Here is a 20616-nt window from a genome sequence, read left to right as displayed (position 1 = left end):
GTGACATGAGGGAGTTTTTCATAACAACGAAGGGGAGAGGACCTTGTAACTATATTCAAACCTTTCGTCATACAGACTTTAAAGTGGAACTAGTTTTTTGCGCCAACGAACCTTGTCATGTGAGAGCTCTCTCTAGAGAAGAATGAAAGAAATTCTAATGATTTTATTAAGGCATACCCTTATTAGGAGCTGAGTTTTTCATTAAACCAACAAATATAATTGAAAGTTCCTTAAAACAAACACATATGAACCTATATTACAAAAATATATATATATAGATATCAAGAACAACACTGCATATCAATGCAGAGGTCTATTTGGTGCCAAAAAACATCATTTACTCTTTTGTGCAACAATGGCCACAAAACCACTATCATCCATTACTAGTCACAAAATGAAGCCGCAAAACAACTAGTTTACTTCTGAAAAATAAGATAATACCATTCACTTCAGCAGGAAGATCAGTCGATTTCAACCAACTCAACCTCAAATACTAGCCATGCGTTTGGTGTTACTTTCCCTTCTCCTTTGGCTCCATAACTGCATTGCAAAGAGAATAACGACATATAAGGAACAATAAAATTCTAACTCATCAAGTGATTGTGGACATGTTACACACCCCATTGTTGGTGGGACTGTGATTCTTCTCTTGTCACCAACTCGCATACCTGTCAATAAGATTCAAGAAATTAAATGTGAACAGTTTTAGACAAAATAAGAAACTATGGATTCAAATTTAAGCTTATAGTTGCAAAGAATTAACTACCATTAACTCCAACATCCAAACCCTTTACAACTTTACTCGCACCTGTAAAAGCAAATTGAATAGCTCAATCGGATAATATCAGATTTTGTGTCATAAGTAGAAAAAAAATGGGTGAAATAAAACAGTACCTAATCGGAATTTAAGAGGTGGTGTTCTGCCAACTTTAGAGTCAAATATTTGTCCACTCTTCTTTAACCTGCCAATGTAACGGACTGAGACCTGAAACCAAGTAAAATAGGCATTTCAATGATTCGGTCAACGTGTTAAGAGGAACTAAATTAGTAGCATTGGCTAGAATAGATTGCACACATTGATAGTCTCTTACCTTATCTCCAGCAGAAGCTTTTTTGCCTTCTCTTTTGCCCATTTCAAGATCCTCAATAACTAACCCATTAGTGAAGGTCCTTACTTGTGATGGCTGATTTGCTTCAGCTTTCCTTTCCTGGATATCCACAACAGATCCCTTCTTTCCTTCTTCCTCTGTATCTGTATTTTTATCACTTCCTTGGTCCTTACTCTTTTTCTTCTTCTTCTTCTTCTTTTTTCTCTTCGGTGTGATCTTCATCACCAATGGGCTCAACATCAACGTCGAGACTCCTGTGCATAAAATGTTGCAAAACAATTATACAAGACATTCACAAATTATGTCATCTATTAGAGCTAAATTTAACATATCTTGGGTGGGACCAAACAAGTTTTGAATCTCAAACCAACCAAACGAGTTTTGACTCTCGAAGTTCTCGTGCAACACATGAATAGTTAAAATGGGAAAGGCAGGAGCGAAATCAAGGTGAGAGAACCTTAGTGCTGTGTGACAATTGTTTCAAAAACTTAAAACAATAAAAGCATTAGGTTATCAATGCTCACTTATCATTGGGTAGTTTCTCCTCGGGTTCATTTCTAACAGTTTGATCCTCATCCATTTTATCAGTCTTTGCCTCCTCAGACTGGGTTGTATCTTCATTGCGGACATCACTCTTGTCATCATCCCCAACTCCAGGAGTTTTCCCTTCAGTTCGTTCTTTCTTTTTCTTCTTTGGCTTCCCACCATTCTCATGCCCGGTCACTGAAGATGGCACAGAAGAATCATTTGGTTGTTCAACTCCCCTGCTTGAATAAATCAAACTAGACACATTAAAACAAAAAACAAAAAACAAATAAGAACATGTAAGCTAGTCATACTCATAGCACTACATTTTTGTCTTGGGATAAAGAGCTCCAACATGCATTAATCACAAAGTACTACACTGCATTAGGTTTCATCGTGACAGGACAATGGAAATCCGTGTCTTGTAATCATGATTGACAGGTCTCAGCTCCATCAGAAGCTCAACTAGGGTGTTGAGACTGCTCTCTTAAATGATGAGAAGGAAAACAAGTATCATACAAAGTACAATACCTACAGAGATTTGGAAGGTGGAGCTCCCATGGAGAGGATTTGGATTTAGTAGAATATTGTACAAGGTTACTTGCTTAAAATAGTTGAATGAACATAAAAAAGAATATAGATCTGTAGAGGTAAGCTCATTATCGATGAGATTTTGTGACGAACCAGAGAAACCCAGTTGCACAGTCCTAAAATCTATGGAAAGAAAAAGAAGACGAACATGATACATGCAAGATATTAAAGATTTTACATATCTATTGGAGCTGAACTTTGAACATATCTTGGGTGGGACCAATCAAGTTGTGAATCCCAAAATCCTTGTGCATGTGAAAGCTGTGTATAGATAAGGATAGGAAAGTTGTGAACAAAATCAAGGTGAGAGGACCATACCACTGTCTGACACATTTGTTTCAAAAACTTTAGGAAAAAAAAAGAACATTAGGTGATTGATTCTCACCTATCACTGAGTAGTTTCTCCTCGGGTTCACCTCCAACAGTCTGATCCTGACCTATTTTATCAGTCTTTCCCACCTCGGACCGGGTTATATCTTCATTGTGGACAGCACTCTTGTCATCATCCCCAATCCCAGTAGTTTTCCGCCCAGCTCGTTCTTTCTTTTTCTTCTTCGGCTTCCCACCATCCTCATGCCCAACTTCTGTAGATGGCATGGAAGAATCATTCGGCAGTTCAACCACCCTGCTTGAACAAATCAAACTAGACACATTAAAACAAAAAAATCATAATAAATAATAAATGAAAAAAAAATCATAAGTTACTCATACTCACAACTAACATTTTGCATTGCAAGAAAGAGCTCCAACATGCATTAATCATGAAGTAGGTTTCATAATGATTAGGTATAAGAGTGAAGGCAGGGTCTCAGACTTTGGTAAAGTTTTCAAGCTGACAACTTAGGGCAGTAAAAAAAAGTTATGCAAGATATTCAAAAATTACATCATCTATTGGAGCTGAAATTTTAACATATCTTGCGTGGGACCGATCATATTGCAACTTCCAAAGTTCTGCTACAACACATGTATGGATAAGGATAGGAAAGGCAGGGACAAATCAAGGTGCTAGAAATCATATTAAGAACCATAGCATTCCGTGACTCATTTGTAAATCAACTTTGATTCTCGATCAAATAATAACATGGGTCCCTTAACATGGTTAAAGCTAAATTTTCAGAAGTCCAGGCACTATATTGGTACATTTTCTACCACTATATTAGTTAGTATGAATGCCCAAAAGAGATGAATTAAAGAATTAGATACTTGATGCTCACTTATCATTGGGTAGTTTCTCCTCAGGTTCATCTTCAACAATTTTATCGTGTTCCAACTTCTCAGTCTTTGCATCCTTGGACTGGGTTGTATCATCATTGTGTACATTGCGCTTGTCATCCTCAATTCCTGTAGTTCTCTCCTCAGTTCGTTCTTTCTTTTTCTTCTTCGGCTTGCCACCAATCTCATGCTTATCCTCTGTAGATGGCACTGAAGAATCATTTGTCTGTTCAATTCCCCTGCTTGAATGAATCAAACTAGACGTATTAAAAACAAATAAGCAAACAAAAACAGCATAAGCTACTCAATACTCACAGCTAACATTTTGTGTGTTGTAAGAAAGAGCTCCAACATGCATTAATTGCAATGTGGCATGTCAGGATTCAGGACAACGGAAACCCGTGGCTTGTGATCATTATCAGCTCCGTTAGAAGCTCAACTAGGGTATTGTCACTGTTATTTAAATTATGAGAAGGAAAATAATTATCATGTTCAAGGTATAACTGCTACGAAGATTAAGTGGAAGGTGGAGCTCCAACAGAGAGGAATTGGATTTTTAGTAGAGCCTCGCACAAGGCTACTAGCTTAAAATAATCGAAAGAGTATTGGAAATAATATATAGCTGTAGAAGTTAGCTCATTGTTGGTGAGATTTTCTGATGAACCCGAGAAACCCACATGCACAACCATAACACAAATTCATGGTAAAAAAAGAATCCAAAAAAAAAAAAAAGGAAAAAGTGGAAGAAGAAGATGAACATGATATTGATGATAAGATTGGTGGTGATGGTGGGAGTGGGACTCCTCAACTGCCTATTACTGTCAATCCACTCCTCAAGGCACTTGTACTGAGCTCCTCGGAAACAATTATGCACTTCTTTAAGATCCACTAAGGCGGAACATCAACCTCTTCCTCACAAATAGATAGGTAAGTTAAAAAGAGACATGATGGCTTTCATATCTAAGACCTAAATCCGAATCCCTGGATTTTCCCTTAGGTCATAGCAATCCATTGTATGTTAAAAAAAAAATTAATTACAAAGGTCCTTCAAATTACAAAACATTTAGAATAGACATGGAGCTCAGATGTTTCTTAAGATGAAATCTTTCTTGCTAGCCAAGCAGGTTAGTGGTCAGCTCAGCAATTAGTGGGTGAATGTGGATCTCGAAACCAGGTGTGGTATCAACACATTCACGAACCTTACCAACTTAGCTAAGTTCACATCTCCTTTCTTAAGATACACTTTGAGAAGCAGATTTCTTGTCTATAAGCTATGAGGTATGGTTAGACCCTTTTAGTGTTGGAAACTTTTTAAAAAAGAACTTTGAGGAGCTTGACGTGTATGTCTGAAGCAAGGCGTCAAGAATATACGATGTAGAAAAGGAGACACCGAATCCACACTAGCAAGAGGAAGTGGTAGTTCAAAACCTTAATATATCTCATTCCGTTTAACCATAAATTCATAGGTGCTCGACTATAAATCATTTTAATTTTTTTATAAACTTTCTAAATAGTTAGCTGTTGAATGTCAATGACCTGATGAATTAAAACATTAGGTGATGTGTTTTGCCTTGGAATCAAGAGAGGAGTTCCAAATTCTGTTTTCAAAGGGAAAAAAGAAAACTTGTTGACATTTTTTTTGCAGTATTTTCTAAAAAAGATTCATAATTTAGGTGAGGCAACTTTTCAGACGCAATAAGCCTTGTGCATAATCTTCTTTTGTTGTTGGATAGATGCCTCATGTATAATATCTAAATGTCGGTTACTGATTAGCCTCCTTAAAATTCATTGATGGGCCCCCTTTGTTGACTGCTGATCTGGTCAAAGGAGGTCCCTGTTCGCATTAGTAAGGATAGGAAAAGTAGGAACAAAATCAAGGTGAGAGAACTGCTGTAACATTTGTTTCAAAAACAAAAGCATTAGGTGATCGATTCTCACCTATCACTGGGTAGTTTGTCCTCAGGTTCACCTCCAACAGTCTGATCCTGACCTATTTTATCCGTCTTTTCCACCTCGGACTGAGTTATATCTTCATTGTGGACAACACTCTTGTCATCATCCCCAATCCCAGTAGTTTTCCGCCCAGCTCGTTCTTTTTTTTTCTTCTTTGGCTTCCCACCATCCTCATGCCCAGCCTCTGTAGATGGCATGGAAGAATCATTCGGCTGTTCAACCACCCTGCTTGAATAAATCAAACTAGACATATTAAAACCATATAAAAAAACACTCTAAGCTATTCATACTGACAACTAACATTATGTGTTGTGAGAAAGAGCTCCAACATGCATTAATTGCAAAATGTTGCACAGCATTAGATTTCATGATGATTAGGTATAAGAGTGAAGGCGGGGTTTCCATCCCAGGTCTGTAGTATAACCACTCAAGACTTTGATGAAGTTTTCAAGCAGACAACTCCGGGCAGTTAAAAAAAATTATGCAAGAAATTCAAAAATTACGTCATCTATTAAAGCTAAAATTTTAACAGATCTTGGGTGGGACCAATCATGTTGCGACTTCTGAAGTTCTTTTGCAACACATGTAAGGATAAGGATAGGAAGGCAAGGGACAAATGAAGGTGCAAGAACCATAGGTGCAAGAAATAATAAGAACCATAGCATTTCATGACTCACTGGCAAATCAACTTTGATTCTCAATCATCTAATAATGTGGGCCTCTTAACATGGTTAAAGCTAAATTGTTTGAAGTCCAGGCACTATATTGGTACACTTTCTACCACTATGTTAGTTAGTATGAATGCCCAAAAGTGACACTTCAAGTAATGAATTTGATGATAGATGCTCACTTATCATTGGGTAGTAGTTTCTCCTCAGGTTCATCTCCAACAATTTTATCTTGTTCTATGTCATCAGTCTTTGCATCCTTGGACTGGGTTGTATCTTCATTGTGTACATCATTCTTGTCAACTCCATTAGTTCTCTCCTCAGCTCGTTCTTTCTTTTTCTTCTTCAGCCTCGCACCAATCTCATGCCCAGCCTCCGTAGATGGCACTGAAGTATCATTTGTCAGTTCAATTCCCCTGCTTCAATGAATCAAACAAGACAATAAAACCAAATAAGCAAACAAAAACAATTTAAGCTACTTGTACTCACAGCTAACATTTTGTGTATTGAGAAAGAGCTCCAACATGCATTAATGGCAATGTGGCACAGCATTAAATTTCATGATGTCAGGATTCAGGACAATGGAAACCCATGGCTTGTGATCATGATCAGCTCCCTAAGAAGCTCAACTAGGGTGTTGTCACTGTTATTTAAATGATGAAAAGGAGAAGGAAAATCATTATCATGTTCAAAGTATAATCGCTACATAGATTAAGCGGAAGGTGGAGCCCCAACGAAGAGGAATTGGACTTTTAGTAGAACCTTGTACTAGGCTACTTGCTTAAAATAATTGAACGAGTATAGGAAAGAATATATAGCTGTAGAGGTAAGCCATTATCGATGAGATTTTCTGTCGAACCCAGGCAACCCACTTGCACAACCAGAACACAAATTCATCAGGGGGAAAAAAACAGAAAGAAAGAAAAGTGGGAGAAGAAGATGAACATGATATTGATTGGTGGTGATGGTGGGAGTGGGACTCCTCAACCGCATATTACTGTCAATAAGCCCCTCAAGACACTTGACAAGAGGTCATACTGGTAAGTGATTGTGCACTTCTTTAAGATCCAGTAAGGTAGAACATCAACTTTTCCTATCAAATAAATATGTAAGTTTCAAAGAGACGTGATGGCTTTTATAACTAAGTCCAAAATCCTAATCCATGGATCAATCCTAACCCATGGATTTTCCCTTAGGTCATAGCAATCCATTGTAGTTAAAAAAAATCCTTATAAAGGTCCTTCAAATTAAGAAACATTTAGAGTAGACATGGATCTCAGATGTTTCTTAAGATGAATTCTTTCTTGCTAGCCAAGCAGGTTAGTGATCAGCAATTAGTGGGTGAATGTGGATCTTGAAACCAGGGTCGTGGTATCAACATTCACAAATCTTACCAACTTAGCTAAGTTCACACCACCTCCTTTCTTACGATGCTCTTTGAGAAGCAGATTTCTAGCCTATAAGGTATGTGGTATGGTTAGACCCTATTTAGTGTCGGAAACATTTTTATAAAAGAACTTTGATGAGCTTGAGGTGTATGTTTGAAGCAAGGTATCAAGGATATATGATATAGAAAAGGAGACACCGAATCCACACAAAACAAGAGGAAGTGGTGATTCAAAACCTTAGTACATCTTACTCCATTTAACTATAAATTCATAAATGCTTGACCATAAATCATTTTAATTTTTTATAAACTTTCTAAATAGTTGATGTTGAATGTTGATGACCTGATGAACTACAACATTAGGTCAGGTGTTTTGCCTTGAAATTGTCAGTTATTGAGGTAAAGAATCAAGAGAGGAGCTCCTACATTTTCTCTGTTTTCAACTATTTTTTTAAAAGAAAAAGAAAATGGGCGGATGTCTTTACAGCATTTCCTAAAAAAGATTCATAATCTAGCCAAGGCAACATTTCAGAAGCAGTGAGCCTCGTGTATAATCATGTTTTTTTTTATAAATGACTCACATATGATATTTAAATGCCAGTTAATACGGTGACTTTACTTGACTTATGGTCTTGTTGCAGGACGGTGAAGGAAGGAAGGGAAAATTTAGAGGGTTTAAGGAATCTGATTTGGATAGATAGGATAGATTTGGAAAAGAGACTAATGAAATAAAGGTTAAAGAAAATGAGAAAGGATTAAGGATTGAGGTTTGTAGGTTTCAAGAATTAAGACCCAAAAATCAAGAATCAAGAATTCCAAGAATTTTGGAAAAAATTAAGAAGACAAAGTTTATGGATTGGTTTCTTGAAACATGAAAGGATTAAAAGGTTCTTGATTTCTCACAAATAAAAAAAATGTAAAAAAGATGGATTGAAGAAGAAATAGAGGATAAGAAGAGTATTAAAGAAAGAAAAAAGAATGATATTTACCTTGGAATCACCCCAATGATTTCCATGGCATCAACCATATTTAATGCACCAACATTTAAAAGAAAACACAAACATCTGTAATTTTGTTTATTCCATTCATCTCTTTCTATAAATAAACTCTAATGCAATCTATAAATAAAGAAAATCAACCAAGAGTCCTAATGAAACTAAAGTACTGAATAAAATGACCTAATTTTCATAACTTTCTCTCTCCTAATTTTCAACCCTAATAAACTAAAGTTATTAAACTACCCTTATTATTATAATAAGACTATGGGCGAATAAAACATGAAAATAAGTCCAAAAAACATAAACACAATCCTAAAACAACTTAAAACTAAAAAAAATAACTAATCTAAAATAATCCCGAATAATAAAACGATAAATCTAGATTCAATTAAGTGAAAATCTAAATAATTACAAATTTTTTGTCAGAAACCTTGACCGTTGACTTGATTTGTGTTGCGCATTAGGTTTGGCTTGGTAGTTGTTTGTACTGGTGTTGCGCATCTCAACTAAAATGAACAAAGAAAGGAAAAAAACAAAAACAAAAGATTCTTGTACACAGAAATAATGGGGTGGACGATGTACTTGCTTTGCCTTCAGTGTTTTCCTATTCTTTTCAACAACACAATATATATTTTGTAAATTCACGCTATTTATTCAACCCCCCCCCCCCCCTCAAAATAATAATAATAAAAATAAATAAATAAATAATACAAGAGTGAATTCTGACCTTTCTGCCTCACTATCTTGAATAACAGTGTCGATTTTCCTTTTCAAGCCTGTGAGATGTTCGCTAACATCTTCAGCCTTCTTCTTGCTTTCCTTGGCTATTTTCCTATCAGATTTTTCTTCCACTTCAGTGTTTTTAACAGTGGATTTATTCTTGGATAGGGAAGAGATTGGTAAACCATCTTCATCTTCACTATCGATAACTGGGACACTGGTACCTCCCTTGGCAACAATCTGTGGTTGTTCATCATCATCAGAATCACTAATTTGATATTTCTTAATAAGACGTTTACGGCCACCATTCCCATTTGCAGTTTTCTCATCATCCAATATCTCCTCAATTACAACTGTGATAAAAATCAGAAATATATCTCAATAATCAAATTAATTAAGTATCCTTCCAAGTATCAACTTAATTAAAGTGGAAGTGAACGGATGAAACTATTGAAAATTATGGATCGTACTATAACAACGAAATAGCAATCTGATAAACCAGTGGTCTTTGTATTTTAAGCAGTAATTACAAGAATTAGGAAATATGGAACACATGTGATGTGTCAGAACATAGCTTCCGATAGGACACAGACCCCACCTAGACATCACCAAGGTCAAAATGCAACCTGATTGGATGAACAAAATCATTATGATCTCCAGTGTATTTTCCAGATTGTTAAACCATTTTTATTCAAGTTCTCCAAAATAATAGTGATATTAGATAATTTGCAAAATTCCATAGTTATTCTTGGCCTAGGAGAACTATGCCATTGCAGTTCTACACCTTCACGAGCATACTGAACCTTGACTTTAATCAAGTAACTGTCTGTAGCGTGACTGATTTAAAAAATACAGTCTCTAGGAAACACCATAGATTCAGCCGTACCAAATGTATCACAAGGGGTGTAAGAAGCAAAAATTCCAATATCAATGAAAAACTAACATGGTGGAATAAGCAACTACACTTACCATCCATCCATCCATATCCATCAGTAGACATGAATTCCGATGTGCATACATATGTACCTCATTCAATGCATTTAATTGTGAAATTACAGCACCAATGTTGGCAGCGCCTCACACCTTTATAGACAAACAATGTACGTGTTAAGGAATTAGACCCTTCAAGTACCACCACCAACTTGACTGGATTACTCCCAAAAAAATGTCACTATCTATTCTAGACAATCACAAACATCCGATGAACAAGGGCCACTAGATTAAACTGCATTGATCAATGAATACATCTATTTAATAAAACACAATTGCAAGTCCCACCTTTGCTACAATTATGGGGGATAAACGTCTCATCCAACATTTATGTGGATCCCACATTAACCACTATATTGCCTTTCCTCTTCACCCCCTTAACTTTATTGTCTTTCCTCTCCTCCCCTCCCTTTTTTCAATAATATCCCTCCAATTTTACTATCTTTCTTCTTTTACTCCCTTTTCAACAATACCCCCTTATCTTTCCTCTTTTACCCATTTAACCCACTTTATTGTCTTTCCTCATCTTCCCTTCCTTAATAATACCCCACCAATTTTTTTTATTTTTTTCCTTTTTACTAGTATCCGTGGATTTTGCAGGGTTTCTAAATATCCCATAGGTTTTACCATGCTTTTTTAATTTCCCCTACATTTTTATATTCTGAATGTTTACAGCTGAAATAACACCATTGACAGTTGACCCAACATTCCAACTCTGTTGATGCCCATCCTTTTGGACAGCTAGCTGTACTAAAATGTCACTGTTCTCCCTACAACAAAATCCATAGATGGAGCAGAGGCAACAACATGATACCAAAATGCGAGGCAGAAATTTACTAATAGGATATACCTAAGTGTACAAGTACAAAAACCCCAAAAAAATAAAACGGACATGGCATTAGAATATATCACTTAGCTGGATAACAAAATTACATTATGTTTTTCAGATTAGAAATTTTCTATAAAAGTGGGTAGAACTCATATACACAGTGTATTTGCATGTTTATCAGATTAAATTCAATAGAAAAAAAAAAACATAAAAACATCTTAGTGTGTCAAGCAATAAGTATACCTCCACTTTTTGGACTTGGAGAAGGTGGGAACATTTCAATATCACCATCATCAATAAAATCATCCTCATATTCATCTTCAGTGTCGCGATCGGCGGACTGCTCGGTCTCAGACTCACCAATATCTTCCCCATAAGAATCACTTAAAACAACAGTAAAGGCAAGCAAAAAAAAAAAAGTTGATACAAAATTCAATGAACCTAAAAATGGTTTTTTTTTTTTAATTTTATAAAAGGATACGTATCATCACCATCTATGTTGTGGCGACCATTCCCAAGATAGTAACCAGTAAGGTGGACACTTAAAGGGCCAATAACCGAGAACATGACTGAATCATCCTCCTCAAATTCAAGATCCAATGGGCATGACTCGATCTTATCAGGCAACAAAGAACATAAGAGAATTGGTTTCTTATCCCCCACATTACACTGAACTACGCTCTTCACTGTTGAAGACCCAATACCCAATGTTGCCTGCACCAACACAATATACCTTATTAAGACCCAAAAGGGGAAAAAATGTCGTCTTGGAGGAATGTTGAGGACAAGAAGAAAAAAATCAATACTGTATTGGCTGTATACATTCCAAAACATTCTGAAACAATCCGACACATTTCCGGATCAATGTTATGTATTGGTCTTGGCTGATTAGGAGTACATATTGGGCGATTGATTCTGATATTTTGAACCATTTAGACATCTTCCCATAGGATGTAAACCATTGGATGATCTTCGGGATTACGTATTGTGTATCTCAGATAACGATCCAATGGTTTGGAACTATAGATGACAGACTTGTAAATATGCTCGAAACACAATGCCTACATAACAAATCTCAAAAACCCTAAAATTTCTTATATCTTGTAGTTTGGAAATAAACCTGAGAAATGTGAAGCCTTCCTCGCACGTTATCTAATCGATGGGTGTACGGTTCTCCTACTTTTACTTCAACTCCTGAGAGAATTAACAATATCAAGAAAGAAAAACCCTAAAATCACTACTTCCATACAAATCAAAAATCAAATTTTAATCAGTAAAACAAAGAGAATAAAAAGTTTGTCCGATTTATATGTACGAGATTGAGAATAAAACTAACCCCAAAACGCCATTTTTCAAACAAAAAAAGGCCTGAAATTCGATTGATCTGTCAAATTCTCAAAAGCGGCGTCACTAAAACCCTGACAGAGAGGCTTGGCCTCGCTTAAAACCCTAGAGAAATTTCTACACCGCCAAATGAGAGCTCAATCACACTCTATATGTATTGCCGCTAACAGAGAGGTCTTAAAAGGGTTTAAAGACAGGAGTTCTTTTACCGGGTGTTTGGTAACGAGGACTAGTTTATGCAGGATTGGATTATATAAGATCTACACAATTTAGTGCCTTGTTAGTAGCATTCCAACTCTAACGTGTGTTGCGAGTTTCAATTTTCATGCTCAAATTATGAGAGTTGGAAGTTGGGGTTTCAATGAATATTGGTAAATTTAAGTGGGAATTTGAATAATAGGATAGGAAAATTATATTGGCACGCCATAGACCTCTACGGGCCCTCCAATTTTTAGGGCATCTCTAAAATTCCAAAAAATATTGTGGGCACTCCATGTCAAAGGGCACCACTCTCATCTCCAACAATTCTGACGACTTAAGCGAGGAGAATGAGGAGGAAGAAAAGAAAACCAGTTGTTAAGATTATGAAAACTTGATCGAATCAATTTGTTTTGTGTGTGCGTGTGTTTTAGTTAGAATAGATAATTTTATACTGATCGAAATGTTTCTAATGGATTTAAAACTTTGATTTTGTGACTAAACATGTACTAATCCACTTCATATTTCTTTAGAGTGTTACCATCTAAATTGTGTAATAAGGTTTCGAGGTTGATGTCTCTTTTGAGAAGCAAATCTAGAACATTTAACAAGTCTATTTTGGGAAATAGAATATGTAAACAAAAAAAAAATGGAGAATTTTATTAAATCGCACGTGAAAATAAGTGGTAATCTTATCTCCCAAACCTTAGGTTGATTAGAGATAGATAGGGTATGAAATGGGTCGGATTGTATTGGTTTGAATCCTTGGAATAGATCCAAATAAAAAATGGGTTGAATATGGCTTGATGTTCATTTATCGGCGTCAGATTTGATTCAAATACGGATCCATCCCAACATCCGCATGGATCCACATAATATGTTACGTTGAAAACTATAATTTTAAGTTTTTCAAAAAGCCTTTTTTTACTACTTTAATATAACATGATTTATTATAAATAAAAGGATTATAATGATAAAATAAAATATAGTAGCAATTACTAAGAAGGTATAATAGAAAAAATGTTGAACGATTCAAAACTATTCGACCCAACTCGAACCAATTAATTCAGTTGGATCCAAATCCGGATTTAGTAACTTGGGTCTAAATATGGATATACTCAAACCCGACCTGGGCCTAACCTATTTAAGCCATAAATACATGCTTTGGGGGGGAAAAGGTTTTGGCAAAGGATTGAAGAAGAGGGTAGATCATGTGACAGGGTATGTGTTGCATCCCAAATATTCTACAAAACCCATAGGAAAATGGGTAAACTAGTAAAAAAGTAAAAATGCATTTATATCATACAAGGATAACATACAGTAGATTGTAGATAACATTTTGCTTTATATGGCAAAAAAAAGTTTTGGAATGGACTGATTCTTTTGTGAGGATGGTCTCTATGATCAGGAGATCATTCTTACCAAAAATCAGTTCATTATGAAACTTTTAACCCTATGAAAAATGGTTACTAACTAATGGTAAAAAAATGGTAATCTACAATTCTTTAACTTATAAATTAGGGTTGAAATTTTAGAATAGACTGATTTTCATATCATAGAGATCATCCTCACCCAAAAAAAACAAATCACTCCGAAACTTTTAGCCCATATAAGACAAAACGCTTTGTCTAGAAGTTCGTCCATGGAACCTGAGCCATGATACAATGGAACTTGCTTGTTACAATCCTATTATGACCATTGTTGGATGGTAATGCAATTAAATCAAGAGTTTGATCAAAAGCTCTTATATCATGATAAACTTTGGAATAATTTGAAATAAAAATAAGGAATGGGAAATGATTGTTATCAAATTCACTTATCAGTAGTGACCACCAGCTATATGGAATTATGAAAAAAGTTTAAAAAAAATTTTAAAAAAAATAAATAAATAAAAGGGTATTTTAGGAATACCCTCTTGTTAAATTGGTGATATTAGGGTTATTTTTGCAAAATGCAAGATTAGGTTTACCCCCTTGACCATGAGTAAAGGTTGCATTTGCTTAATGTTATTCAAATACTTAAATTACTAAATCAAAATTTCACCGTTAAATCATCAAGAAAAAACAATGTTGACTTATGGTTAAGGGGGGTAAATCTAATATTATATTTTGCAAGAGATAATCCTAATATAACCAATTTAACAAGGGCTTATTTCTAAAATCCCCGGAAAAAAAAAAACGAGTGGTTGTAGAAAACTAGGTTTGAGAATTGACAATAATAATCAAAAGTAATATACAAATCAAAAAGAGAAGGGAAAACCTAATCTTGTATTTTGCAAGAGGTAACCCTAATATAACCAATTTAACAAGGGTGTATTTCTAAAATTCCCAAAAAAGAATGGGTGGTTGTAGAAAACTAGATTCGAGAATTGACGATAATAATCAAAAGTAATACACAAATCAAAAAGAAAAGGGGATAAGAACAAAATTATTTGGTTTGGCAAATGATGAGACCGCTCCACTATATTCACGAAAATCAAGTTACAATATCTCAATCTTGCTTTTTTGAAAAAGACTAATGATAAATTCAGGCGATAAATAGTATGCGGTTGACTTGGAAAGGGCATGGAACTGTAGATCTTTTTTCCTTGTGTATCCCCAAGAAAAAAAAATCTATGATTCTTTGCCTTTCCCATGTTAGATGCGTACCGACAACGCACTATTTACGACATCCATTTATCATGTCTCCTTGAAAATTTTGAAAAAAAAAAAAAAAAGTCGTGATAATATGACTCGTCAGGTGGTATACTCAAATGAATCCATAACGTGACAAGTTCGAGTATCGTTGATCTGAATGTCTCGGGATACACGATTGCACTTCCCCATTAAAAAAAATGTATCCCGAAACGTACAGATCTATGATTCCCAAACTTGTCCACATCATAGAGTCATTTGAGTTTGCCACCTGGCAAGTCATATTATTAAGACTAAAAAAAAAAAAAAAAAATCCTAAGCACAGAATCCAAAAATGATTTTGACTATGATTTTATAATCCATACAAAGAAGTCAAATATTTCCTTGTACTAAATCAGGTAAAATAGCTATCCCAATCCCAAAATTAAGTAAGTTGGAGTTGAACTTGTAGAATTCCCAACTGGGTGTATGGTTGCCTCCAAAGCATAAAAGTTGGAGTCGTGATAATCTGACATAGGCACATGGCATATTCAATCGACACTCCTGATGTGACAAGCTCGAAAATCGTAGATCTACTTTCCTCAGGATACAAAACTGAATTTTTTTTTATGAGGAGCAGTAGTTATGTATCTCAAGAAAAACAAATCTACGATTCCCAAACCTATCACGTCAGGAGCGTTGATTGAGTATGCCACTTGAGTAAGTCAGATTATCACAATTCTAAAATTTATAGCAATAAAAGACAAAGTAAAAGTATAACAATGCCATTTTAAAAAAAGTATAGAAATAATTTCTCTATTTAAATCTTTGTGAGAATTATAATAAAATATTCATTTATTAATATAATTAAAACAAAAGATAAGGACGGTGGAAGTCCCTTTCTCTTTGAATGGTGGAAGGACTTTTTGTAGAATTAATAAGTCTTCTTCACAAGAGAAGAATCCTAAGGGAAGATCTCAAGCATGTTTTTTCTTTAATTTGTTTCGCTTTTGCCGACTTCACCGCCCTTTTGATTATTTCAAGAGGGTTGATAATATGACGCCCCTACCACATAATAGTAGATTATTTATCTCAGGATACGCAGAATCATAAATCTTTTTCTTATATATTCCAAGACAAATGATTTACGGTTATGTGATGGGGCGTAGAAGAGTATTTATCATAGGAGAGTTACGTATAATCACGATTCTTATTTTAAAGATAATTTTAAAATTAAAGTCGACGCAAAACTAGAGTTGACTGGTATGTCTAATATAAAAGCTCCTCTCAATTTATGAAAAACTCACTCCAGATTCTCCTAAATTATTTATCAATAAATTTCCTTGTGTGCTAAAATTGAGAATGCCATAACAATTAATTTTTTTTGTTTTATTTTAAATGATGCAAAGGACAATGTATCCTCACCTCAAAATTAATTGTAACGGAAATTTTGTTTGCGGGTAACAGATATGAGGTCCCTTTCAGCTGAGTTGCCTGATAATCATAGATCTTTTTTCCTCGGGTCACACTGCATATATTTAAAAGGGATATGTAGATGTGTATCCTTGAGGCATAAAATATATGGTTCTAGCACATATCATGTCGGGACATGGGGAGTTAGTTCATCACAACTCCTTTAAGAATCGTGCTGGAGTGACATTAAAATCGACAGCGATTCACATATTACAGATGTAGTGGTGTGCAGATAATCAAAGATATTTTCTCTCGCATCCCGATAAAAAATATTTATGATTTTGTACACACATCCACATCAACAATGTGAGAATCAATGTCAATCTTAATTCACACCAACATTTTCCTAATTTTAAAATTCCCCGAGTTTAAGGCTTAAAACGGATTGGGTTTGGGTTGGATATATGTCTACCCATATCCATATCCATTTTTTTATTCGGGTCCAAATCCAAACCCAAATCCTTCTAGCTTAAATCATATTCGATTATTTTTATTTTTTTTATTTTTAACTTTCATTAAACACGTATCTGCATCCAATCCGACCGAATTAATTGATTCGAGTCGATTGGATCAGATAATTTCAACGTAATTTATTAAAAAAATACGGTTTAAATGTGACTTAAGCTTAAGACCTCTCCCATTTTGAAATTTTTTTTTGACCACTACACCTAATACTCAATTGTTGATGAATGATAGATTAAAAAAATACAACATACAATACACTAAATAATATATCATTTCGATATAGGGATGAATCTGTATTTGACCCGTATCCGACTCGAGTCAAGGGACATCACATCAATCTATAGCCGACCTATATTTTAATTCAGATATATTTGAAGAACCAAGCCTACTAAAATCGAATTCACATCATTCGGATTTCGAATTAAATTTGACTCATTTTAAAACCTTACTCGAGTTTGACAAGAAAATTGGAGGTGACTTCTTGTGGCCAGATCTCAAGCCCCACACGGAAACCGATTATTGAAATTAAATTCTTCTAACACCAAAGCAATCAATTCCAACAATCAAATCTTAAGAAATGTATTGCAAATCAAATACAAGAAAAATAAAGGGAGTAGAGAAATGAACATAACCACATGGTTCACCCACAATGAGACTGCATCTACGAGGATATAGGTTTATACTTACCTCCAACTCTCTAATTCTATACACCCAACTCTAGTAAGAATCCAAATAAAAAGTCGATCTCATTCTTAGTGTCATAAGCTACAACTACAATGTGAAGATCTCCTTCAAGAACCTTAAGCAGATAGGTTTTACAAGAGAAGAAATTATCTACATAAAGACTCAATGTTTTCTCACTCTCTACCAAAGAAAAAATTCTCTTTTAAAGAAATCTCCTTTTATGGATACTAATAACCATGTAAAGACCCTCTTTTATTTCCCATGAACTAATGAAAGGATATTACCCAAAATACCCCCACACAAGTGGAAAAGTCCATCAACACAAAGAAACAAAGAATGTGGTGATTTTATATCACCAAACCCAACATGACTCATGCCCAAAACTCAATGAAAGTAACTCGGAAATTTTCCTAGTCCAGTCATAAAAGCATATGAGAAAGAATAAATAGATGCAATCTATCTACAATATATGTTGTATATATCACCGTATTAGGGATGATAATGTGTATATGTGTGTTATCCACAAGTGATACAACCCAAAGCCTTCCATAGCCGACGAGTTCTTCTTCCAATCTTACTTAACTTTCTCACAATAAAAGCTGGTAAAAAAACAAATGGAGGATTTGCTCTTGCAGGAACAACCTCTGTAGCAGAAAAAGAAGAAGAAATTAGTTGTGATCTTTCATCATCATTATTGATGCTACGACCACTGCTGCTTTTTCTAAGATAAAAGCTTCTAGTCCCAACATCACCAATTGTGTCAGACTTATTGATACCTGAGATAATAAATAAAAGTTATATCTCAATAAAAAAAATCACCCAAATATCTTTAATCGATCTATTTCAGTTAACATATCCCACTCCACATCTGATGTAATATTCTAATCTAAAAAGGGTTACTAACTCTATGCATGATTTGAAGTTTCGTATCATTTCAAAATGTTTGGTTCAAGACATTCTAATTTTGGTCAACATCGGAATAAAATATTGATCCAAAATATTTAATTTTTCAAAAATGACCTTGATAATACTAAGATAAAATATAAAAATGGGGAGAAATTTTGATCTAAACCTATACCAATAAAGTCTATAGAGTAATCGATCCAAGAAAAAAAAGAACAATGGTGTTCTGACTCCTCCTCTGACATGCTCCCCCTCTACTCTCCTGATGTGGCATGTGATGGAACAGTACGGGGATGTGCAGTTGTGCATCTTGAGGCCAGGAAAGAAAATCAATGGCTATGTCACATGTGGTGATTGGAGGGAGAGTATGTGAGGGAGGAGTCAAAAACCATAACTCAAAAGATAAAGTAAGATACAATCACATAAAAAATACATAGATTTTTACGTGGTTCCCTCAAGATTAGAGTATTCATTCCATGAATCACATCGATTCTACTATGAAGAGAAACTTCATACTTACAAATTGTACTTTTTCACCGAAATATATATATATATATATATACCCTCTATGAAAACCTAATAAGATTTTCACATGATATCCGCTTGGCTTAATTAACAATACCTCCTTGTTGACCCATACTATAAGAATCCACAAACCACAACAAAGCCTTTGCTATTAGATTAATACACAAAATACCTTAATAAAACATAATTTTATTTTTTTTACTTCTTTCAAAAATTTAATATAAAGTGCATACTTCGACCGAGTCTCTAATTCGACTCAGCTAACTCAACCTATGCGAATTATACACGGAGTCACTACGAAATTTCATCCTATCCAGTCGACTCCACGAGTTTAGAACTATGATCCCAACTCAATCTATTATTAAACATGGACTCTAACTTAGCCCACTCAGCCAGTCTACTCCGATCTCATTGAACCAGAAATCAAAACTCCTTCATTTGAAGTTGGAACTTCATGGAAACCAAAACTTAGAAATCAGAAATCAGATTGAACTTACTTTGAAGGCTAAAGTAGGAGTGATGCAACTCGAACAGAGACGACCCATCCTTGTCAAGGTGAGGACTCCTTCCCTCTTCGCCATACTTATCGACAACAAGCTTTATCGTCTCCTCAACACTCGCTCCCAATCTAACCAAAGTTCTTACAGGTCCAGGACTCCCTTCTACAGTCACATTCACCACTGCCTTCGCATCCTTCTTATATCTCTACTTCAGATTTCAGAATCACAATCAATTTCAACTCATAGATACTTAATAAAATAAAAATCTATTTTTTTTAACGAACTTTAATAAATAAAACCCATCTCACCTCGTAATTTGATGGAGACGTATATGGAGAAACGAAGACGTCCATACAAGTCTGTAGTCGAAAAAATACGAGATCGGATTTCGAATTATGATTCGAATCATCGAAGATTGAATCAAAGGTCTGAAGGATCGGTTCTGATTTGCAGCGTTGAAGAAATTTGATCTGTTTTGGGGGTTTTGGTCGATTAGGGAGAGGAGTTCGAAGACGAGGTGATCTGGAGGGATTTGGGGGTCTGGTTTTTTGACGATTTGCAGGAATTCTTCTTCGAATGTTTCGTTCAGACATAGAATTTTAGAGAGAGAAAGTCGTTTTGGAGAGACAAAAGAGAGGGAAAGCAGGAAGAGAGAGAGGGAAGTTGCTTAAGAGGGGAGACGAGGTAGTTGGTGGTTGCGTGTGCAAACGACTTTTCTTAGTTCTTTGAGTTTTCGGTGTCCTCCCTAAATAATAATGCTTATTCTAATTGGATCCCTCCATTTAAAAAAATATCGACTCAAGCCACCCTTCAAGTTTCAACTCGAACCGGTACCTCCTTCAAATCACTTTTCAATAGTCTAAAACACTATTCAAGCCCATTAAAAAAAATTAAAAGAGTACTACTATTGGCACTCCAGCTTTTACTTAT

The 20616-nt window shown here is 35.1% G+C and overlaps 2 protein-coding genes across 3 annotated transcripts; both read right to left on the bottom strand.

Moving 5' to 3' along the window:
• Window positions 1-161: 161 nt before the first annotated feature.
• On the bottom strand, window positions 162-12657 carry LOC147393518 (uncharacterized). Its single transcript, XM_086456111.1, is given in 16 exon segments — window positions 162-540; window positions 620-668; window positions 767-808; window positions 895-985; window positions 1092-1363; window positions 1634-1712; window positions 1714-1891; window positions 2611-2850; window positions 3440-3676; window positions 5376-5618; window positions 6241-6474; window positions 9171-9516; window positions 11226-11365; window positions 11464-11696; window positions 12103-12176; window positions 12319-12657. Coding segments are annotated over 16 exon segments (2550 nt in total). The 5' UTR covers window positions 12332-12657; the 3' UTR covers window positions 162-461.
• Window positions 12658-18190: 5533 nt separating this feature from the next.
• Window positions 18191-20359, bottom strand: LOC147393517 (PPR containing protein). Of its 2 annotated transcripts, none has more exons than XM_086456978.1 (3): window positions 19995-20359; window positions 19684-19891; window positions 18191-18402 (listed from the first exon to the last, which is right to left on the bottom strand). In XM_086456978.1, the coding sequence occupies exons 1-3, from the start codon at window positions 20277-20279 to the stop codon at window positions 18275-18277; spliced, it is 621 nt and encodes a 206-aa protein (XP_086313104.1). In that variant the 5' UTR covers window positions 20280-20359; the 3' UTR covers window positions 18191-18274. The 2 variants fall into 2 exon arrangements, with proteins under 2 accessions (XP_086313104.1, XP_086313103.1); XM_086456977.1 differs by having other exon boundaries at window positions 18191-18534; window positions 19995-20358.
• Between the last annotated feature and the right edge of the window lie 257 nt (window positions 20360-20616).

The sequence above is a fragment of the Akebia trifoliata genome, chromosome 10 (assembly GCF_017979445.1).
Source record: "Akebia trifoliata isolate Shusen 1 chromosome 10, ASM1797944v1, whole genome shotgun sequence".
NCBI lineage: Eukaryota > Viridiplantae > Streptophyta > Magnoliopsida > Ranunculales > Lardizabalaceae > Akebia > Akebia trifoliata.
This window is presented reverse-complemented; position numbering and strand designations above follow the sequence as displayed.